This window comes from Anopheles nili, chromosome 2 (genome assembly GCF_943737925.1).
Source record: "Anopheles nili chromosome 2, idAnoNiliSN_F5_01, whole genome shotgun sequence".
NCBI classification, from domain to species: Eukaryota; Metazoa; Arthropoda; class Insecta; order Diptera; family Culicidae; genus Anopheles; species Anopheles nili.
The window spans coordinates 32,243,452-32,268,092 of NC_071291.1; the positions used below are offsets into that span (position 1 = coordinate 32,243,452).

Consider the following 24,641-nt stretch of genomic DNA (forward strand, 5'->3'; position numbering starts at 1 on the left):
CAAAAAAGCTGCCCACATGATTCCTCTCTCAAGGACAATATTTCTGGTATTTCGATAAGAAAATGTCCGTGCATGAAAATGCACCCTAGCATAAATCTTTGCCGAGACAGACGAAGTAACATCATTGTTTTGATTTATTACCGGAGTAAAGGCTAATTGCAAGTACTCGGCTTCCCGTACGCCCCTTATATATCGTATGTTCGCCAGCTTGTACTTTTTCTCTTCACCTCCTTTCATAAAAAACAATCTCACGATACACATCGTTGGTTTGCCGCTTACGACTCCCGTGGGTGTCATTGAATGTCAAACTGCATAAACAGCCCCATTCAGACGATTGGGTTATGGTGTTAGCATGCACATTACCTTTGGCAATCACCATTTACGACAAAATTTGATCTCTTCCGTAATAAACCTTTTTCCCTCATCTATCTGTTTGTCATTTCCAGCACGGCTACATTCAGACCTCTAACGGATCTTACCTGATTAATCCGGAGAAGAACTCATCGGACAACGATACCAATATCTTACACCGTATTCAGCGGCTCATGACGGACACGCTCAGTTCTGGATCAAACGTACGAACAACGGTTGACGGAACTGGCACACCGGCCGAGGATTGCGCCGTTCGAACAGACCATGAAGCTGGTAAGTAGTCAAGGTAATAAGCTCCCTCACTTATCTTCCCAATTGTGTATGACAGTTCTAGTAATAGCGGTAATTAAATGTGTGTATTATGAAAAAAAAATATTAGAATACATCAGTAAAGCATTTGCGTAAAATCTAAAGCTTTGATCTATGCTGCAGCATGAAATGTTAGTCAAAATAGCTATGAAACATGTTACAGTCGCTTCAGTATGTCTGGCTCTCTGTCTGTTGGTCTCTTTGTTCATCTCTGACTCTGACGCTTCTGAATGAATCCTATTGCACCATTCACAAGTAGCAACAACAGCTCTATCTCATACAGTTGTTGAAGTTTTGCTGGCTCGCTGCAAGTGCATTTAAGTCAGCGTACGTGCCACCATACTGTTCTCATTTTCATTCACATCCAGTATCAACGGTTGGAGTGAAACCGCTCGGTCAGGAGCTCCTGTAATGAGATCGTTTCCATCTGCAACTGCAAACGGTGCATGTAGCCGCCGCGCATACTGGCGCTTCCCACCCATACGTAAAGCTGCATCAGCGGTGATAGCGCAGCTTCCGTCGGTTTCGTCGCACGGCAGAGCATGATTGATTACGTATCATTTCAAGTACATCAAACTGTGGTTTCTGCGCCACGAATCGTATGTCGCTAGCAACGGCACCATACGTTTGGAAAGCTCCCGAAAGGAAAGGTACCTTGTAAGAGCTGGATACGAGGTACAAGACGTCCATAAATCATGTACAATCTGTCAACAATTTATCGAGTCAGTCATAATACAACACACACGGTGTGGTGGTAAAGCTGGTGCAATTTTCTTCTCGCAGTATGCACATTCTCAGCGCTTGCAGAATCACCCTGGGCCTTAAAAACGCCTTCTCCATCAACCGCTGTTTAAGTTTTGAAATCCCGCTCAAAGAATTGGTATGTTTGCTTCTTCACAACCATTCGAGAAAAATGTGTCACGTCACGTAATACCTTGATGATTCGGTTATGATTAATTTGCATTCATATGCCCCCTAGTGACTAATGTTATGCTTCTAAAACGACCGATCTATAACGAACACGTTACAGTTCTCACATGAAACCAATCCAGTAACCGGTATGTCACGTGTACGTCCATAGAACCCGCCACCATTAAGACTTAAGTTGTCACAATTCGTAACGGTTTCGACCATTGGATGCAATAAATCGTTCTGTCCGTCGAATTATCGACGTTTGCACGTCGATATCGCTGGAAAAGCTGCGCTCAAACGAGGTGTCGAAATACCGCGTCGAGATTCATTGGCAATCGAGCAGCTGCAGCCATCCAGACGGCCTCCCGAACGGTTGTCTGTGTCCGGGGGCCGCACACCGACAGCACATTCGTTATGCAATTCGCGCACGGCTACGGTGCGTGCGGATCGATTGGTGTTGCAAAATTCTTCCCGCATCCGCCAACGATGCTCATTCTGCTCAGGTGCGACATTGCGCTTAATCTCAAATCAGCAACGCAACGATCGAACTCAGGACCTACGGTCGCAAGAATATGGCCCACCGATTCACCCTGTTACGCGGCCCGCTTATAACTGGCAGCAGAACACGGCAAACAGGTATCACAACATGCATTGCTAGCTCATTAGTTTGTATCACCTCCGCCGATCGTACGATCGAGTGATCGATATACCACACACCAAGGAGTTGCTTTTTTTTCTGTTTTCTTTTTTTGGAGGGGGGCGAATGTTTGGACTTGAGCTGGAATTCTTTCCATCGCCTCTACCGTCGGGCTTCTGCTTTCGTTGCATCGTGAAATAAAGGCAATCTTCTTAAACTAGGAGAGTATTACTCACCCACAAACATCGGGCGGAATGTAACAGGACTGGCTCGGAATGCAGCACTTTGTTTACACCAGCTATCGCCACCATTATCATCATCATCATCATCATCATCATCTACCCTCGACAAACTCTTGCCCTCTATCCGTTTTCCATCGCTCTCCGTTTCTAATACACTCGTTTTGGACCTCTTCTATGTTTACCAAACATTCAATGCTAACGGCCTCGTGGTTCTGTAGATTTTCGTATTTGCGCTACCTCGTACCTCCCGCAGGTTTAGACTCGCATCGAAACTCGCGTGCCTTCGGTATCCTTTATTATGCTTCCGACAAACCCCCGTACGTTCTCCGCCAGACGCATTTCGCTAGGAGTGATTGAGTGAGTGTCCAAAACCTCGACAAACCTTTTGCGCGTCTAATCTACTTTCGATGGCAGACGGTATTTCTTTTAGCTATTATTTCACGATCGACTTCTTCATGTCGGCAACCTGCAGCAATATGGTGGAAATATTGGGTAGTTTTTGGTAACCGCTCTGGTGGCGGTAATGAACATTAGAGAAGAGGCTGTTTAAATTTGGTAACTGTTGGTTTAAATTTTGTAATCCCAAAAGATAGCACTGGTCTGGTCGTCTACATTCCCAAACCCGATTACGATCGGCACTCCATCAGCTCGTGGTTTATATCGCAGTACTCTACATTCCATTTTCAACCAAACATTCATCGCTCTATCTACAACATTGTAGCGCCGATGGGAAAAACTCCCCCAGTTTTAACCTTTCTCCAGCATCAGTTCGCTAGGATCGGGCCACAGTCTAGACGATGGGAAGCCCGAGAGAGAAATGGTAGTTATCATAATTAAGCTAAGAACGCCCTCTCTGTGCGCCACCCTTTGACGGTTCCTGCGGTACGCCCCACCACCCATCACCAACTCCCTCCCATCCGCCAACTGCGGGTTTGCGGGGTGGCTGAACAGCAAAACAGTTGTCAGCCACCCAAGCCGGGCGGTGCCAGGCGAGGCGTTCCATTACATGGCGCAGATTATCAGCGACATGATCGGGCGCAGCCAATTTATGCTTATTTTTTAATTTCGACCCCGCGGGCGAACTCCTTCCGTCCCGAGCCGTTCGCGTGGTCCTCCGCTCGCTTCCGTCGTCACCGGGACCAGATGCAGATAATCGACCGATAACCGCAAATCGGCATCCCGCGGCACTGGGCGGGTTGTTTTGTCTTGCCTCACGATCGCACCCTTATTTGCGCCCTCCCACCCCCTCATGCTTCGTGTCGCGTATGTAACGGGAAGTTTCCGAACGTCGATCGTAGGTGAATCTGATTCGAACATCTTAATCAAGCTCGGATCTAGCGGAAAGATCTCCTTTCCCCTTGCTTGCTGGCTAACCAATCAGCAGTTTTGTGTGGCTTGGCAGCAATCAGCTCAACAAGCATGGCCTGTCGTGAACTTGCGCAGTCTTTGTGTGCAGATGATTTTGTTAAGACAAAGCAACCATTTCGAACTGCTCTGTGAACAGTGTGTATCGTATTGTAAGAGAAGTTTTTTGTTTATTTGTTATCTGTGGTTATTAGTTGAAAAATTTCTATTCATATATTCTAATATATATTTTTAATTCGATTTATTTCGATTTTTCTCAACTAACTACTAGCTTAACTGTTATTGTTTTAGAAGAATTCCTAAAATTTACTTATTGCACATACTGTGGTGTGATGTGTGCCTGCTACGAACATGATTTATTGCACACGAGTTTTTACGCCTTCAATCAGCCTGCGCTACCACGTAGTTACCCAGACATGCTGGCGGCGTATTTGCATAAGAAGATTAAATGCCTTCGCCTCGCCCGCCATGAATTGTCAGACCGTCACGAGCCCACGCAACGTCTCGTGCTGAGCAGTGCGTTTTCATTCATGCCGTTCGGTTTCACTGCAGACGTTTATATTCGTTTCAAGAACCAACCCTCCAGGATACTGCACCTTCTCGCTTCTCGTGTCTTGCTTGCAACTCCAACCTCGTAGATCTCGTGATTCGCGAAACCTAGTCATTTGCTATCATTTAACTTTCCCTACCGCAAAGTTTCCGGCTCTTCCTTCATTACGGCCCGGGCAGCTCATCCCGCACGTCAACGCCACTCGACCATACCCGGCTCCCCATCATTCCAAGGGCTGACGAATGGTGGTGGGCCATATTTCTCGGCCGATTTTGCACGCTTATGTTGTGCAATTTGCATACTGCAATGGGCATTGACGTGCACGCGCGAGAGAGTGAGAGAGCGAGAGGATTGCTCTTTTACATCGCCGTCTCACACTTTTGCTTGGCAGCCGAAAGCCATTATGCTGAGGAAATAGGGTTTCCACCCGTGTAGGAAGCTGCATCCTTACCGACGCCCACTCGTCGCGTGAGGGTGCGTAGCGATGATCTACCCGCGCACATAAAAAGGAAGCATACTCATTTCATGCTCCCTACGAACGGCTCACCTAGCTGCAAATGGTTTCGAATGTGATTGCTTCGTTAACCTAGACCTGAGTTTGTCAGTGCTATTTGACTGGGGTCGGTCGAAGCTTGCGTAAAACCCCCACACGGTGTTGCTTGTAGCTCAGCATGTGTATAAACTAACTCCTTTTATGAACTCATCAGTTTTAAGTTTAACGTGTGCTAATAAGGCCATATAGTACTATCGTAGTCTTCCTAAAAGCCCCTTTTGTGATTTTGTTTAAATGGAAAATCAACAAAAACCATTTTCCCCGTCAACCAAACCTGAATGCTCAGTATTGACCCACAACTCCTTCAATTGATCGTCATTTCCTTCGGCCAACAGATAGCCTGATTTTATTTGCGAATCAATCCCATGACCATGCATGCAACGAGCCACCCATTCAAGGCATCCACCGAGGTCAGCTGGCAGGATGGCCTTTTCATAATTTTCACCTACGTATATGCCTTGCGCATGACCCACCAACTCGCGCCTCCACGTGTCAATCGCTCAAAGCCCTGCCGTGGGACGCGTTTCGATGCGCCAATCGCGCACGTCCCTTCGGGGTGGTTTCATCAACGGCCCCACAACGCGCGAAGAAGGGGCGTTTAGTTACGCTTGTCAATCATCATGCTGATCAGAGCGAACCCAGTCGGCGACACCGGCGACAGAGCAGCATAAACCCCGTGCGTCTGTTAGAGCGACAAAAATTGATAAGCAAACAAATTGCGCTACGCTGGAACCAATTGGGCTGAACATAGCGCACGATCACGCGCTAGGGGTGCGCGTTAGGGGGTCGCTTTCGATCATCGGCGTTCGAAAATTTGCCAGAACGAGACGAGCGAGGCATGTGCGCCGCAGCACGCCTAGATGATAAGTCAAACACGCTTCATCCAAATCGCCGCCGATCGCCTGTTTCGTTCCGTTGACCGGATGGGGCATGAAGATGTCTTCCACCCCGAAAACATGACCTTCGAAACATGACGGTGTGGCGCATCGACCGGGTGTTGCTAGCCGTTGGGCAACCCTTCGCCAAACCAAAGGGTTATACCTTTGGGGGAGACCCAACCCCACGTTTAAAGGCAGCCCCGGTCTCGCACGGGGCGCTGTTTCACGATCGCTGTTGATAGGCCGTAAATGTTAAGGTTGATTAAATAAACCTGCTCGAAGGGCTGCGGCTCACGTTTGCCACCTGTGATGGGCCGCAACCGATGGCTATCAGCACCTTCGCTCTGGGTGAGCATCTTCCCCTTTCCAGCTTCCCTGCGAGCATAAGGGCGACCCTTTCGTAGCACTGAGTCGCTTACCGGCGCAAGGTGGCCTTTTGCGCAAGCGCACGACACCGTTCGGTGACCGATCAAATCGCATACCACTGGCAGAGGGGTTCCCTGTGTGCAGGGAAACGGCCACAAAACCGGAAAACATAACACCAAACCTATCAGTACGTAATTCATCGGCCGATTATTAAATCTCGCCGCGCTAATTGATGATAAAGTTAGCGTCTTCGAGCGTCGTTTGTTATTTAGATCTGCCCGAAGCGGGCTTTTCTGATAGCAAGCGAGATGGGCAGATGGGTTTGTCTGTCCTATTTGGGCCTTCCCAAATCGACGGAATGTATCCTCCTGCAAGGGAGCTCGCTTCGGCAGGCTCATCAACCAACAGATCGATCTGTCAAGCCGCTGCCACGGACGTATCGATGCGAGAACGTGTTAAAAATTAATTTTATACATTTTTGGAATTCTCGTGCACGATCTCGGGTTGAGGCGATCGTTCGCGCTTCCTTCGGTCGCTGCCTTGTAAGGAATTTCATTCACGACAGGTACCTACCGCACTTCCACCGTCGCACACGCGATCCTTCGCCGCCCCCGAATGTGACGGGGTGTCGTAGAGTGAAACATGAAATCTAATTATGTAAATTGCCTGCTAAAAACTTTGACTGACGTGTAACAACAGTGTTCCCGGGGTATGTTGCTTTTTTAGCCTTCCTGTGTGCTCCTTCACGTGGTAAACGTTTTTTTTTTGCGAACTGCTTGGGTTGCTTCTTCCTACTCCCTGGTTAGTGTGCCCCTTCCGTTGGAGAATAGCAAACGAAGAAAAAAACAAACGAATGGCAAATGAAACGGCACTGGTAAACTTTCCGGCACTGTTGGCGAGCAGCGAAAATTCAGAACGTGCCACAAACAAACTGGTTTCCACGAATTCTATGATTGATCGAACCTCCCCTGGTCGTCAAATGGCCGGCCCCTCCGTCAGGCGATCGACGGTGTGATCGTGCCCCAAACGAATCCCGTTCGTTCGAGTGCCTTGAAAAGGATAAAAAAAGGGATAAAGGAGATTGCCGCCTGCGCCCGGCTACCAGCTGGCACACGAACAACATCTCCATTAAGCAATAGCCACGCGCTATAGCCGCGGCAATAGGCGAAATGGTTTCACCACGTTCCTCTGCCACGAATGTCACTCAAAATGGGCGCAATCACTTTGATGTGTCAATGATCCAGAGAGTGGTGCAGAAGAAAAATGCATTACTGATACGAAAAGGATAATATTTTATTTCATTTTTGGTGTGCTCATTTTAGTTCTTCAATGTAGAGTTCTTAACCTACATCGTTAGCAAACGAGACGTTTATTTAGCTCGCAATTAAGATGATTTTTTTAGCCGCCTCCTGCGCATAATCCTCGATTGTACGCCCCGTCATCTTGATCATCATTCATCGCATGATCTTGAACTACTTTCGGCGATGATTACTGCGACCGTGAATTTCCGCCCTGAAACATGCGAATGAGATCATTTAGAGAACTAACGCGTCTGCTCTCGGTTTCGTTTCCACACGCGCGCGTTCTTCTTCAGCGTGTCGCAAAGCCAATGCTCGGCATTTTCTTTCCACCATCGGTGTCCCACGGGGACTCGTCCCATTTAGCGAACACATTACCCAAATCCACCTTCTCCTTCCGACGTCATTCGTTTTTCCCACCAAGCGCATGTCGCGCATGTTGAACCATCGGTACGGAGCTCCAAATTAACTGAATCAACCTCCTCACTTCGCGTTTTTTTTTTGTGTGCCGCCATCTCATTCTTCGCGACCCTCCCGGCACTCCGCCAAGGTCGAGTTCGCGGTTCGCGAACTCTTTCGGCAATCAAGATTAATGAACCAAAATATTGGTCCCTCGCCAACGGTGACGCACACGATGGCGGCGAGTACGAGGGTTTGGGTTGCGAAATGGCTTCTTCTTCTTCTTCGTTTTCGTTTGTCACGCGAAAGGACCAAACCTGCTCACAGCTAAGCGCTGACGTACTCCGTCCATCAATGAACGGCTCCGACGTTTTAAGACGACACGGAACGGTATCTCACGCCACCGCACGGAGCAGAAGCTCAAATCCGCCGAGCGGAACTCTAACAACACCCGCAAACAAGCCACCGGCTCGAACGGAGACAAATGTCCCATTCTTACTTCCGCGGCATGATTGCGTAATTTCTCGCAAGGCCGTTCCGCGAGTGATGAATTGCTTTATTTGCTTCCGCCATATTGCGGACCGTTCTGCCGTCCGGCGATGGCAGATCCTCGACGATCCTCCCTCCGACGATCCTGCCATTTAAGTTGCTGCCCTCCCGTTAGCGTCCGCATTCGCTTCCCTGTATCAACACTTCTCGCTTGCTGATAGTGTTTGCCCGGTGCTTGGAGAGCCAATAAGCGCTGGAACAAGTTTGTTGACCGCTCCAATGTAAACAGCGCCAGGTTACTGAAACAAAAATCAAACCCTTACCCATTCCTGCCTCGGGTGGGATCAGCGGCTGTTAATCCCGCGCGATCGAGGCGGCCGTTGCATGGTTGTTGCATAAACAAAATCTCATAATAATCGATGCGATTTGAACTTGATTGCAATTTGTCTACCCTCCTGCCTTTGCAATGAACAATATTTCGTTCCCATGATTCACGCTTAACACCTATTCCTCCTGAGGCAAGCTGGGCTGCGCTCTATCTCTCTTTCTTTCTCTTTCTCTAGCAGGCAGTTTAATTTACTCGCCAATGAACTGGCGCATAAATCGTTCACACCTCCGCGAGCCGACAAATGAAAACATAATCTAACAGCCCTGATACAAACGATCTTGCCGCGCTTCATTTCAGCCCATTAAGCACGGGTTTCAGGTTGATGTACTTGGAGCGCTCCGCTCGCAGCTCGTAAAACAAATCGCCCTTAAGCCGGATCGCACTCATGACAAACGAAGGGAAGCTCATCCCACACGCCCTCGGTTTTGGGTTATGTAAAGCGAGCCTACACCGAGCGTAAGCACCGCAGTTGACAAACTGCATCGCACGAAAGATGCGAATGCATTAAACCGAACCTCCCAAACACTAAGTGCGCCCATGGTTAACCCGTCTATCCAAGTGCACAGAGCTCGCCGATCGTTTATGGGGGCTGCGGTTTTACGCGCGTCAGTATCGCACCTACACCTTCGCATCGGTGGGTAGTGCATGTAAAAACTGAACCACGGTGACACAATTTCCACGCTGCATGAACTTTTGTAGACACAGTTGGCGCACGTTTGTTTGACTTAGGATGTGCCTCTCATTTTTTCTGATCATTGGTCAGCACGATCGCCTTTATGTTGGTTTTATGTGCTTCGAACTACCCTGTTTTGGATGTGGAGATGCAAAGAAAACTGATTTTTGTGACTGCTTCTCATCGACGAACAATTTGCTAAATCATTCTAAAGCGCGTGGGTTTTATTTTTTTTAGTATTTATTTTCCACCTTCCTGTTTCATACATATTGAAATTATCCGCTCACCGACAACCATTATGACCCATAAACCGGTGGGCTAAATTTGACTGTATTTCATGTATTATGGCGTTTATTTTTTCTTCATTCAATCTGCCCTTCCTTTTTTCATGTTTCTCACTTTCATTCACGCTCGTGAATGGCCGCGCAACATGATCTCAAACGAGTACCGCACCCATTGCACGATTCGTGTATGTGTTGTTTTTTTTTTATTTTATTTGAATTTATCTCGCTGTCACAAATGTCCCCCAGGGAGGTTCGATTTTTTCTCCATTCGATTATGCTCAGTTCCTCGCGATGGCACTGTACCGTGGAATGAGTCAGAGACCCCCGGGAACAGGTTGCTTTGCCGTCATCGTGTCTGCAAGCGACGAATTGGTGGCCAGTGGTGGATGCTGCCTGAATCGTGGCACGAAGCAGGCGAAGAGGAAGTTGTTTTGTGGTGGTCGCTATTGAGCACGACTAATTTGCATAAAAACCATCGAAAAAAAACGCTTCTCCCCAACTCGTTCTCTATACCAGAAACAGTGCTGCTGTGAACAAGCTCGGAAGGTATGTTGAACGGGTTTTTTTGGAACCGAAAGAAGAACCGAAAAATGTGCCATTTTATCGATGTTATTCTCATATCAGGCCAGCAACATTTCATTTCTTTCCCGAGTGACACAGATTGAATGAAAATTCCAATAGCTTTGATTCTTTGTAACAAATATGTCTAGTTCATTAGAACAAGCACCCCAGCAGTCTAATGTATGGCAAAAACAAACCCAGCTATACCTAACCCATACGCCAACTGCTTGATAACAAATCGGTTGCTCATTTGCATAGAAGTTAGATGTATTATCTCCATGGCGGTTGAACTCCCTCCACATAAATTTTATTAGATTCTACCTATTAGGTAAGGTCTTAAGATATTTTAAATGCATAACTTACCCGCATTTACATCCAGCGATGTCCTTGCGTTGGTCCGGTTATTCGACCGCGTCAAACTCGCACTCGACGTGCTGAACGAAACCCCATAAAACCTTTAACGAAATGGGCTACATCAAATAATCGGAAAAAAAAACTTTACATCTTGGGCATCGATTTTTGAGCACACGGTTGAGGTCCAGGATAAGCAAATACAAAACGGTGACGAGTGGTGAATCTGCGGGCCGGTTAGTTCTGATTCGTCGTAAAAGCTTCGGTGATAATTTACGAGCGATATTATCCGATAGCTCATTAAACGTCCATCAGAAGCCTCGTCTTGATTTTCATATTCTTGATCTATAACAACTCTTGTGCAATCGATTCAATATCATCGATGGCAAATAGATTAAGCGATGATTTATAACACCCCTTCTTTTTTGAATGGATGAATTGTCCTACCGTTTGATCACATTTTGATAACCAATTAATGTCGTGAAGCATCTGTTTCATAGCATTTTCAAACAGCATGAGCAAACTGTTCTCTTTTCGCTGTTTCCTTTCAAAGCCTTCCTTTAGCAGACATGTGCTAGATATTTGCACCGTACTTCTCATCTCCTGACCTCTGCCGGAAAACGTGAGAAACATAAAATTGGCTGCCCTACGAAACTCGCTTGCAGCAACGTCTTGACGAATACCATATGCTTCGAAAACACGGCATTGCAATTTCCAGATGCCTGTTTTGCTCCCTGCTCTTTCCCTTACGATCCCAGCCTGTTTACAGCGTCCCTTGCATCTATGCTTGTTGTAAAATGCCTCCTCGTAAACTATTGTGGATACACACACCGGCAATGGGTTAATTTATTTCGAACAGATTGCTTTTGCCGTCTATATCCTATCCGATAGGAAAGTAATTGTTGCCCAGGTGGTGTTTTATTATTGAACGGCCGGGCTTCAGCGTGCTTGAAGGCGCTTTTACGCCGCTGTTCGAGCATGGTTTAATTAATTTCAACATCGTTAAACAATTGTACAGCGAAAATGCTTTTCGTTCAAATGGCCCACGCCGTGCCACGAACCTATTTCGTGTAGCGCTTTTCGACAGCGATGGGCGCTTATCGCTATTGAATATCTTCAATAAAGGTGTTTTACAAGCGTTGTTCCTTTTTAGTTATTTCGTATTTTATATATTGAGTCGCCCTTGTGCTCGACGCTTGTAGATTGAAACATGCGACACGAATTTGCCCATTGCAGGCCAACAGAATAACACCGATCGGCGGTGGTAATGGATTAACTTCATGTGATTAATTAAACTGTCGATAAGCTGCTTTCGTTCCTGTAACCATGCGGTATCTGCCTCAAAGAACCGAGCGAACCAGTCTGCTGCAAACGAGTCGTACGGCAAGTGGGGTTCGTGTCTTACTCGCGCGTTCAAGTCTTTTGTGCATCGTGCCCATTTCGATGGTGCAAACATAATGTTTCTTGCACTTTATTTACAGTTTTTTTTAGTACAAATTACACTGTTTTCGTTATTCTGCAGTAGCGAGCAAATTTTCCGAATATTCAAATTTGAAGCATTGGGAAAATTAATTGAACCCAGCACTATTTGCGAAGGCAGTGGACAGAACAACCAGAGAAGCATTGACCGCATTTTCCCACAATCTCATTCAAAAGCCACACAGATCGTTGTCCGCATAACAATGTTACCGTATGCTAATAAGGAAAGGCTCTACATAACCTGCTCACGATCGACAGTCGATCGGTATCTTGTTTGGCGAATGGCGCGTTGATCGGTGCTTTCAATCTCGCTAAATGGGACTTCTACTCTATCATTTCAATTACACCCCAAACAGCCATTTAATTCCATAAGCGCCTGTCAATACCACTGCGTGCCTATTAAAGCCAACAGCGTTCTCATCCCCATCTGGCCGCAGCGTAGCAATTTACACGTTCACGAATCGTTCACCGTCCGCCCAAGACAATGTCCGCAAAATGTTCTCCTAGATGCATCTTAATTATACACCGTGTCAGGTGAGGCCAGTTCATGGTTCAGCTCGCTTGTACCCTTAAGCAGAGGAACAGACACATCGGGCACGGGTTGGTGAAGACGATGACATGAAAAGTCCATTTCAAGGACATCGGCTCCAGTCAATAATCGATTGCTAAGCACCTCAGTAGATAGGATGGGATGGGCCAACGCTTCTTTTTTTATGCTTAGCCCTCCAATCGTGGGCTCCTAGACCACGAGAGAGATATTTTGCAAAGTGTGGACGTTAAGCTGAACGGAGAAATCTCCGAGAGCTTCCTGTTTCACGTAGGAAACAAGAAAATTAACTGACGTTTGAACATGCAAAGTAAGCATGCAAGAATTACCTCGCACATAAGCTCCCACGTAGATCGGGAATGCAAATATTTTCCTCGATCAGCCTGTTTGCATTGCAACGTCGTGGAAGAGCCCTTAAACTGGGTACACGATGCAGACGCTTTGATCGGTTAGCATCGCTGTGATAGCATCCAGCCAGAAGTGTTGATGGTTAACGTCCTCTGGCACTTCGACAGGCAAATGATACCGCGCGCGTGGAAAGCGGTCTTAACATTGCGTGGCACATAAATGATAAATTACCATCGGCGCCTACGACCGGCAAATAGCTGTCTTCCTGGGCTAGTTCAGCTTGGTCTGGCGTGGCAGTGGCAACACGGGGTTTCTTATCGCCCGAAGACGCGCCGCTGTGCGGGTTGTACCACGCTTACCCCCGGCCATCCCTGCGCCCTGGATCGATAAAATGCACGTACCAATTAGCTTAATCACCAATTAAAACCTAATCAATTTCTCCGCCCGGACAGGGTGGCGTGGCAGGCGTGAGCAATGCGTATCAACGACCGTGTCGCCAATTAGCACGATTTATCATAGGACGCCGACATCACGACATCAAATTACGCTCAGTCTAATCGCTGGAATGCCCTCAAACGTAATCCCACCGGCGCAGGGAATGTGGATTTATGTCACACACACGGTGAAAGGGACTATTTCTTTTTATGTTGTTGTTATTCCATCCTTCATCCATCTTCGCCGACAGCTCTGGTGCATTAGCGCATCGAGCGGGGCAGTTAAAGGCCGCACATTTGAGCAACAAAAACGAAAATGTCCCCCTAAGCGCGAATCGCTACGGGGACGTAAAAAATCATCTCACTCGTTTGCTTACGCCCCGCAGAGCAAACTCAAAGACCTTCCTATTCATCTTAGCAGAAGCGTTTCGTCCGCACCGTGTTGGCTTAATAGTGCCGGCGTGTGTGTTAATCATTTCGACGCGGGAATCGTTCCCATTCATCCACATTTCGTCACCAGCCTAAACAGCATTCTTAGCCGCTGCAGGTCGCATAACCCACGAGCATCCGTCGGACCGTGGATGATGCGCTTACAGCGAACGCCCATATACCCTCATTGAGCCTCGAAAAGGCGCTGCAAGGGCAACGTCGACACCACGCCGGCACTATTTATGCAGCGTGTTTGCCGCGACAGGTGACTAATCGTGCGCCTCGCGCAACCCTTCGCGACTTGCGCAACCGCAGCGCCCGAGGCACTCGAAAAAGGAATTCGAACCCGCAGTCTAGCTGGCATCTCCAGACTCCCTGGCGCACTCGAATCAAGCCCCGGTCAACCGACCGACGGGAGATTGACAAGCCGGTTTTTTAGCAAATTCACCGACCCCGAGCAAGCCATCGCAACGATACGCAGGTGTGCGCAAGTGACAAAATCAACACGCACTCATAAATAATCTATCAATCGCACCAGCGGGGCACACACACCGTTGGGACAAATCGGTCGCTCAAAAACAGCCCAACAACGCGCCGCTGCACTTCTGCTCCACTGCAGGACACTGCAGGACGTCTGCCCCACGCGCATGAGGTGTCCGGTTGCTGGCGCGTTTACCCCTTGTGGCAAACAGCCGGCAGCAAATTATCTAACAAAACAAGGCGAGCCCGCAGTCAACGAGCCTAATCGCCGGCGATCGGGGCGGGGAAAGTGACCCACCGGTGGACAGGTTGCTTGGGTGGTTACTCCGTTCGCAGGAAGGGAGGTTTTTTTTTTGTTCCAAATCACCCGGACAGGAGGCGGACAGCTCGTCATACGCTTTTTGTTTTTCTCTCGCCTGCCCAGCGAGTGAACGAGGGAAAGGTGAACCTGCACGCGGATCGCCGGTGTCGGAGATGCTAAGCATTAGAAATCATTAATTTGATTAGCATAATATTTTAATTTTAAAGAGTGCCACTTGGCTCGTGTCGGGCAAACAGCAGCACGGGTTAGAGCGGGTCATGGGATATGGTGCTGTTGCTTTTCAGCCCTCCGGCTTGTGCAACTAGCGCGTGCGGCGGTGTGGCTGCCGGTAAGGCGCTGGCAGGTCGATCGAGCATAACCATAATCGATGCGACATGGCTTTGGGGCTTCTAAAAATAAACAATCCGACAGCAAACACGAGCTTCGAGCTGCTGGCCTGCCGCTTGAAGGGCCTCGAGCTAAATGTCAGCTACGGGTGCCACATTTATCATTTCGCGTAGCTCAATCGACCGTTCTACCGTACTAAGCGCAGGACTTCTTGAGAGAGTAGAGTTGCTTAGTTCTCGAGTGTTTGTACTTCAACACAAGTCTCTAACAACTCACGCGCAGGTCTTCCTCGCCCTACTAATGGTTTAATTTCGTTTTTTTTTTCTCCACTCAGCTGATCCAGGAAGCATCTTGGAATCAACATACCCAAACCATCTAGCTCGGCTTATGCGACCTAAGCGCAGCCTGAATCACTACTCAAACAACGAGTACATCATGGAGGTTATGGTAGTTGTCGACAACAAAATGCAGCGATACCACGGCCGTCACCTGAAGTCCTACGTTCTAACGCTGATGTCCATTGTAAGTAGCAGCAGATAATTTTCTTCCCATCTCGGCATTTAAAACGCCTATTTCCAACCACACGAACGACATGAATTCCGACACTTTCGGCTCGGTCTACTCCGACACCTCCGTAATTGCATGTCGCCGATGCTTATCGATCTTAACCGTACACCTTCAATGAACCGACACCGCAAGCGCGGCAAAGTGTTCGCCCCATGCACGCTCCCGTTAAAAGTGCAGCCTCGGGTGGTAAACGTGTATCGGCGTGCAAAAAAGAAAACACTCACACACGCCGATTGCATCGATCAATTTCCATGTAGATAGATTATCCCATCCAAGCCGTGCTTCCTCCCGACGGTGGATCGTGGTGAATATTTCATCCCTCGCGTATTCAATTACGCACCGTTGAACCTTCGGTAAAGGGCGTACAGCCCACCGTACCCAGCCTACTAGAGCCATCAAGATATCCTGCTACGAGCACCCATTTGCGCTCCCGGTTGCAGGCAACGGAGCGCACTCCCCTTTTTGAAGATCGGGCGCCTGATCGGGAGCCATTTTCCCATGGCAGCCCTACGGCCTGGAGGGGAACCCACGATGCATTCCTGAACAGCCTTCGCTCGTGCATGGAAATTGAATTGTTCTACCGGAATGCGGCGCAAAACACGAGCTACTGCACGCATGGCAATGCAGCTGCAACGGGCACCGGTTTGGCGTGCCGTCGATCGCTTTGCTTATCGAAATTGCTTAATCTTGTGCGTCATAAATTATGCTTCCGTTATTACACCGCCAGGGGAGTCTCCGTGGAGGGGTAGTTTATTAGGTTTTATTACTTTTTTTCACTTTGCCCGCGCAGACACAGTTTTGTTAATTTATGTTCTCCCGTTCATCATTACAGGTTTCCAGTGTGTATGCCGATGCTAGCATAGGTAATTCGATAAAGATAGCCGTGTCGCACATAATGTACATCCATCACGATCTAGATGCACAAAATAGATCCAACTGGAAGGGTCTTGAAGGTAAGTTCCAAGCCGCAGTGACTTAAAACCTCGTAAACGGTGTGCTTTTCCAGCGATTTGAAATATTTCACGCTCGCTGGTCGCGTCACACTTACCTCAAGACCGATGGGGGGCGAGCCTTCGTCGAAGATGCTGATCTTCATGTCACCTGGCCCGCATCACCGTACACACGACCAACCGCCATATTGTTTAACGATTGCGGGCATGTTTTACAACCGCGCTGAAGCGGTAGCATTGGCTCCCTATTTCTCACGCAAGCCCGCAAACCTTTGCGAAGATATCCTTCAGCTTGCGAAACGACGACGACGACGAATGCTCCTTCTCCACGGGCCATCCCTTCGATTACCAATTGCCCCGAAGGGATGATGGGGGTGGTGCGATCCACCCCTGACCCCATGTGAAAACTCTATTACCCCCAGTGTCCCGATGACAAATGGGACAACTCTTGTAAACATTTGTCTAGCTCCGGGCTCTCGCGCAAAACCCACGTTAGAATGTTGCACGCAGCATCAACAGCTGCAGGGTCGCCGGTGTTGTCGAACGTTGCTGCCTTTTTTTTTGCCTTACTTCAAAATACAACCATTGCGCCATTTGCCGCGCCGCTGCGTAAAACAAACTATCCTACCAGGCAGGACGGGGCCTGTTGCGAACCCGGTGCCTTGTTTCGTGCGGCGTGTGAGAATTTGATCAATGCGCCACCGCCGCCGCTGCCCGAAAACCGGCCGCGTGGACTCCTGCTGCGGGGCTCGATGCGGGACCTGGGATGAATATTGTTTGCTGGAAGGTAATTAATAAAGCAGCTGGCCCATGCGCTCCCGCGTCACCGCTGGGGGTAGCCTGGCAAATATTCGAGCTTGTTGCAACCCTAATCACGCCGGCGGGGGTGGCTTAGCAATGCAGTTTCTCTCCCAACGGCTCGTATCTTTCCTTTCCCTGGCCTCGAACCGAACGACACAAAGCATCGTTTAGCTAATCTATCGCGGGTTGGGAGGAAATTAATAAAGCCATTGCTGTCGATGTGCCTTATTGGCGGTTGTTCTCTCATCGCTCTCTAGGGGCGGAGGGGTGATGAGGGGTTGGGAAGGGTTGCGAGGGGTGCCCTAGACTAGAACACCTTACAACAATGAGACACTAACCACTTTTTCTTCTCTCGCCCCAAATGCCACAGGAGTATCCGCCTCCAACATGCTGCAGGACTTCTGTAAATTCAAGCAAACGACCAACTTCGTCCACGACGTCGCACTGTTGCTGACCCGCGAGCAGATCTGCCGCAACCCAGAAGAGAACAACTGCGACACGCTGGGGCTTGCCGAGCTGGGTACGATCTGCGGGAAAACGGCATGCGCCATCGTGCAGGATAACGGACTATCGGCCTCCTTCACCATCGCTCACGAGCTCGGCCACGTGTGAGTATATCTGCCAGAGTGTGGTGGGTTATCCGAGTTCATCCGTTCGCCCGCCCGGTCGATGCACATCCGCAAACGAGTGTCCCTTGGCCAATCCACGCAACACGAGCCAATTACTCATCGGTGTGCGCACCTCCAGCTCACCAAAGGGGTCCCACATTAATCGGATCTTGAGCGCATGACCCGTAGATTGCGGCGAGCCCGCTTACACTTCCTAGACGCGAGCTTGATAAATGGCGTGCGCTTAGTCCCGACCACCTTAGTACAGACCCCTCCGTACACACCGGCTAACCTGGAAAGCAAAAAGGTTCGCGAACCACGCGCCCTACAACGACGCGAAGAAAAAAAAACAAGCTCAGACGGGAGATGAAAAATAGGATGCACAATGAAATTTATTAAATACCATCCCGAACACGAAACCGCGCAATGAAGCGCACGCGTTCCTGTGCAGAACCAACCACGGATGTTTCGTGCCCGTCGACCTGGACCAAGTCGTGATGGTCACGCATAAAGATCAGCAACAAATTGGATCGCTCAGTGGAGAAGTGCCTGGGCGCAAACCGGGCGGGCACTTAATGCCCAATGACCAATTGTGGCGAATAGTGTCGCGGTTCAAGTGATTCCCGGTTGAAGTTTTGCGCAAGCGCCACGATGGAGGGAAAACACGTTTTGCGGAAGAAGGGCCGACTGTTTTATGGGCTTTTGTTCTGCTACCGTCGTCGTCGGGGTGTAGTTAATGGGGTGGCCTGGCACCACCCCTTTTACGAGGCGTTAGTGTCAGCCGGCGCCACGTCCAGCGACACCCGGACAGACAGAAGCGGATCATTAATTAGCTAAGGGCCGCGGATCATGCGCACATTGTAACACACACGAGCGTGATTAACCCGCGACGTGTCGGCGTGGGGCTTGCTGTATGTTCCGGTGGGTGCCCGGTGATTGATACGGTGGGTTTTGGTGCTTCTGGAAAGTGCCAGCCGTTGCTCACCCGACGGACTGCTACGAGATCCTCCATAAAACATCCGAGCGTATGTGTGTACCCGCGACTCGTGGGTTGATGTTGGCAGTTAAGCATAGACAATGCTGATTGTCCACAATTTTTATGCGCTATTTTTACTTCACTCGTAAGCTGCAACAGTAAATTAACCGCAGCAAACCTTAACCGTCTTTTAAATAACCTCAGTCTTTTGTAGCCCTTGTAAAATGTTACCCAACTGTCTCTAAGTTATGTTTCTTTATTGACGAGACCATGAGCTACAACTGTTAGGATGCATTCAATTTGTTTTGAACACTCCCCGTAATCAATAGAATCTTAGACAGTTGAAATGAAGGACAAATTATATGGTATACGGCAGACTACACCCTGACAACAACAGTAACCAATTGCTAGCAAAATAGATATGCAGCATATGGAGCTCCGAAGTGATTTAGCCATTCGCTCATAGCAACAACACACGAACAATCGAAACGCGCACGTGCAATTAGCCTGGCCCCTATAAGTCTCCCGATTATATGTTTTGCCTGCCGCTCGATCGATGCCTCCAGTGCGCTAATTCGCCATTCCCAGTTTGGGCACTCGCGCGCTGAATATACCGATCCCAACCAAAACCGAGAAGTTACCATGCATCTAATCGCCATCCATCCGGATCCGGGTGATTTTCTTGCTCTTTTCTTTCCATTTCACGCTTCGCACACTCATCCGTGATCCGTCGATTGGCCCTCATTCAACCTGCTCTACACAGATTAGGAATGCCCCACGATGACGACAACCGGTGCCAGCGGTACCGTGGCACCCTGCACGGAAACAATCGAATCATGTCACGTACGATCGACCACAACACGCATCCCTGGCAGTGGTCCAACTGTTCGCGACAAATTCTCACCGAGTACCTCGAGTAAGTAGAGCTTTATGGAATGATTACCGTCAAGTAAATGTCTCCCATCGCTTTGGTTTCATCTGTCAACGGATCGAAAGTCCTCGATTCGCACGTCAGAAATTAGTGGAACGGAATCCCCAGGTGTCCTGCTAGATTTCAAACATTCTTCAATCTGTCTGCAATCGAAAGCTGGCCTCCGATACGCCAGAGTCTTCGTGCAGTGCCGCTCGCACAACTCGGCACGCTATAAATTATGATATCGGCAGATTTATCGACGATCAAACGCCTCACGCCGAGAGCGACCGCTGTCTAGCTTGCGATCGTGCCCTAACCGTGGCGGTCCATTAATCGCCAACCCACACGGAGACCGGACCGAAGACATGCTGCCGAACTACCTGATGTTGCCTTTCCACTCAGGTATTAGGAGACGATTTGCCGACTGTCGTAGCGCCCATTCAGGGTTCCAGGGTTTGGCCTTTTTTTATTATGCATCATTTGTGCAGTTCCTTTCTATCGAACAAAAGTCCGCGCACGAATGTTTAGATGGCAGCGCTGGCATGGTGGCATGCAAGGAAGGCACAAAAATTATATACGCACCCGCGGGCTGCGTCGATTTATGGTCGTTCGATAATTAATGAAATTAATTTACTGTCGAAATCGATGGCCGCCCGGGAATAAGCAGCTACAACAATATGAAGAAACGCTGCGGGATAGCCCGAGATCCGCACCACGGTGGATCTAATTCGGCGCTTCGCCTTTCTCTTTGCCTTTGGCCTGAAATGGCTTGTGAGAGGATTGGCAATCGTGAGTTCCCTTTTTCCCGCACGACACAATAACACGTCAACTAGGCGTCGCCTTATCAGAGGACTCTTGGGGTGCCTTGAGTCAATTCATCTGTTTCTAGCTATAAAAAATAACGGATATAAGTAATGACCACACACATTTTTAACTACCCTCCAGGACCAGGACCTCCTATACGTTGTCTGTGATTTTATATAACTAGATAGTTTACTTAGCATTAAAATATTTGAGTTTACGTCAATTTTAGTCAGTTTTTATTTTCCACCTTAGTCGGATTGTGCCTGGAAAAAAAACCATTCACTAAACACCTTAAATATGTTAGTACACCACACAATAAATAATCGGACGGTTATCTGCAATGATGTCGAAATTTGAAAGCCATTCTTTACCTCCCAGTGAGCAGACGAAGTCTTTAAAACCATGTGGAGACATCAAAGTGATTATTAGTACATACATTTTTAACAGAAATAATATCAATCATATAAAAATCTGCTTGTTGTTTTGTTTAAAAAAAACTACTTGCTTTTAGACAACCTTGTTTTATTTTTGCCAATTCCTCTTCGAAGACTCCATCAGACTTTCATTAGGAATCAGACTTTCCTCTTGTCGTCCACACGTGCCCGGTAATGTTTAACTTATAGCTTTGTTCCTGTTACGATTATTATCATCGTTGTTTTGTTGGAAGAAAGGATCAACATAAAGTCACTGGCATATTTATCTTCTTGTGTGGTCCGTCGTACTCTTTTGTAGATAGGCAACATAATGCATGCTTGTTGTACATACGTGAAGTGAAAGTCAACAGCACAAGAACATAACAAAGGAAACCTGAGCAAATGTTCTGACCAAAAACAAAGGCTACTTCTTTGTTATCAATACTTCATCCACGCGGTCGACGGGGTGGTCCCGACATGTTGCGTCCCTTATTGACGCTGTGGCATAAAAGGGCGCAAAAGTGGCTTGATTTATGCCATTCCTTGCTCGGTACAGCCAAGCTTTGGGAGGAACGGGAGTATGCCTTTCACGATGTACATCTTAACTTTTAAACCACCAATGGCGAAGATCAAAATCACGTCGATCGTTTTAACGATAGGGTGAATTTTTGTATATTTGTTCAACACACAATTCAAAAAAAATACTCATATACACATACCTAAATGCATTTTCTCATAGGGTGATTGGGATGATGCGAAGCTCCATGAAACTCTGAGAGACATGATTTATGTTATTGAAGCTTATTAAAAATACATGAAAATGTATTCGATCGTTGTCAATTGGTCAATTACACGCTGTTGCTTTTTGCGTGTTCTTCCACATCCGCAAGAATGCACAATTGTTCCAGAACGACAAGGAGAAGTAAGTCATTATAATGTCAACCTTTGAATCGTAATTGATCATATGGCTCTTGCGGTACAGTCACTCGTGCCGAAGGAGACTACGCACGGGGCATAAAGATGAGGATTTTTGTGCAACGTTCATAAATAACAAGAATGGAACGCCACGACACGACGCTTGCTTACTTATATCGGACATTTTCCTTTCACAATCCTTCCCGAGCCAGTGGGTTGCCGACCACACGTTGGAGCAAGCATGCAAACGGAAAATCCCCTCGAGACATGCGCAGGAATGAAGGAAAATTCACGAAACGAGCTCTCAGACACTCGCTGCCGAACATGGCGAAAGCATGCACTGGGTCATATTTTACTGCTAATCAAATAATTGATCAGCAACGATCAAAACAATCTCGGAGCTTACCTTTTTCGGCAACACGGGAGAGAATTCGCATCAAAAAGGACGAAAACCGTACACTGTCATCCAAAATTGATTGAGGCAGTTGTGTGCGTGTTTTTTTTTTGTTGTTGTATGTCGCCGGCAAGGAAGAAATTAATCTGCAATTGCATTTGTTCGGCTGTCCGGTGCAATCGTGTATCGAAAAAGTGAGAACAAAATAAAACGAAAGCAACAATAAAGCGGTGGAAAGCTAAAGGCCGGCAGCAGCATGTGAAAAGATAAATCACCTTTTCTTACGCAATTTTTCTCGCTTCCTTGCAGCAACAAAAAAAAACCCCAAGCTGCCGAATGACTAAAAGTCGGCGTACGAAAAAGGGTAGCAGAACTTAAAAGGAAGCCCGGCTTTTATCCGGTTGAAATCTTCATCGCGGCGGTTTGTCCGCCAGAGAGTTTGATTTACGCAGGCCAACGACGTGCGTCGTGCAAATATTTTTAACACATTAATATGCACATCAATCTCGCGGGTAAATGGTTTTCTTTTCTCGTTATTATTGCATGCTTACCATCGGAAGCTTCGGAGTTATTTCGTCTGAAGAATGTTGTCAAAATGGAATTTGCAAGAAAGATAACGTTTATTTTCGCCTTGTGGATGCAGCTTTACAACTTCTCATTCTCAAGCCGCTGAGCTTCGTCCTGCTCTTATTCTGGTGTCATGATTGTTGTTCTACTTTGTTTGCTTCGAAACAAGCTTCGAAAGCATAACTGTCACCCCTGTGTGTTATCTTCCGTACATTCGTTCTCCATATTTTCATTCTACCACGATCTTTCATGCGTGCACATATGACTCACTCCGAACAAGAACCAACAGTTCATGTTAATTGCATACAAACTGCGTATCTATTACCATAAAAAGACATGAGCCGGCGTCCGAAAAGGACACTCGATTGCATAGCAAACGTGGGCGAGAATTTACCGGTCGCATTTCGAGCAATTTGGTAGGAATTTGCGAGTCGTGTTTTTTTTTTGTTTCCTTCCACTTTCCCATTTGTTCCTGACTTGAAAGAAGAGAGACAGGAAACATAGATAAAAAGGTATTACATCGTGATGACAGATAAGAGCGCTCCTCGTTGCGGTGAAATGATACCGTCCATCGACTTACGAAGCTGTCTGGTTCCAGGATTAACGGTCACTAAAATGTTAAAATGTGTTTTTTTTTTATATAAAAAATGCCTGTCGTGCGGGGTTCCAACAGGAGAAGTGAAATGTTAAATCCGGCCAAAAATGTTCGCTTGCCACCTGAGCTCCAATCAGCTCCCCTGAGCTCCAATACCTCCGTTTCGCAACCCTTTTTTACCCAATTAGCGCGTCTTGTTCATCGAGAATCAGGTCGAAGAAACACCTCGCATCACGTACTTCTGAACTGTTATTTTAGTAACTTTAAGCCACATTTCAAATCCATACCGCCCTGATGTGTTGGGTGCACTACTCGGACTTTTTACACGGCGTTGTAGATTGCTGTCTGCGACCAGATCACGATTCGTGGCCAATTTTTTAAGTTCAGCTCGTGTCGCGTTTCGGCAAAAGCATTACGCCCATCGCCGGTGGACATTGATTTCGACGGCCAAAGTCGACACGAGCAGTGTGCAATGGCCAGGTCGACGCATGTAACGCGGTAAAGTAAGAGCATCGGTATCCCCTTCACCCGGATGAATGCGACACCAGAGGCGATCAGAAAACTGAAACTGTGCGGCTAATTTCCGTGATCAAAGCTCTCGGTAATCGGGGAGAAGCCTTTTGAGTAATATGAGCCACCCGGGGCAGATGGAATTTTTATTCGCTTCAATTTTCCTGCTTATGTACGACACAACACCACACGGTTGACCGTCGGGACGATAAAAGAAATTGTAGTGTTCGAGTAAAAATAAAAAAAAAAAACAACCAAATGCCATCGATCGTCCTACTCGATCGTACAGCCGTATTAGGCGACGAATGACTTCATCGCCTACCGAGTGTGGCGTTGTGTGCCTGTCCCGAAGGCTTGTTGCCGCGGCGTTGCCAAGGTGCATAATTCATCTCGCCAACCAGCGGGTTGTTTTCATTATCATACCATCCGCGTCCCGAGGAGGGGCTTGAAAGTGAAAAGATATCGAGCTGTGAGCATTTTTTAAATCCCTGTCGGCATGCACGACAAAGGACCAAATTGCAACAAATTGCTGATTGGACGTGCGGTCAAGTAAATGTGTAATTTTTCTTATCATTCGTTTCGATTTACCAGACCTTTTGTGCTATCGATTACACAACCCGTTTATTTTTTCATCC

The 24,641-nt window shown here is 47.7% G+C and overlaps 1 protein-coding gene across 1 annotated transcript in view; it reads left to right on the top strand.

The window, feature by feature from the left end:
• Nucleotides 1-24,641, top strand: part of LOC128721568 (A disintegrin and metalloproteinase with thrombospondin motifs 9) — a 53,646-nt gene that overhangs the window by 19,114 nt on the left and 9,891 nt on the right. The window contains exons 5-12 of the mRNA XM_053815338.1: nucleotides 447-649; nucleotides 4,390-4,401; nucleotides 5,993-6,004; nucleotides 13,631-13,647; nucleotides 15,373-15,515; nucleotides 16,393-16,513; nucleotides 17,682-17,919; nucleotides 19,659-19,811. Coding sequence (XP_053671313.1) covers nucleotides 447-649; nucleotides 4,390-4,401; nucleotides 5,993-6,004; nucleotides 13,631-13,647; nucleotides 15,373-15,515; nucleotides 16,393-16,513; nucleotides 17,682-17,919; nucleotides 19,659-19,811 — 899 coding nt within the window. The remainder of the gene's footprint in view (nucleotides 1-446; nucleotides 650-4,389; nucleotides 4,402-5,992; nucleotides 6,005-13,630; nucleotides 13,648-15,372; nucleotides 15,516-16,392; nucleotides 16,514-17,681; nucleotides 17,920-19,658; nucleotides 19,812-24,641) is intronic.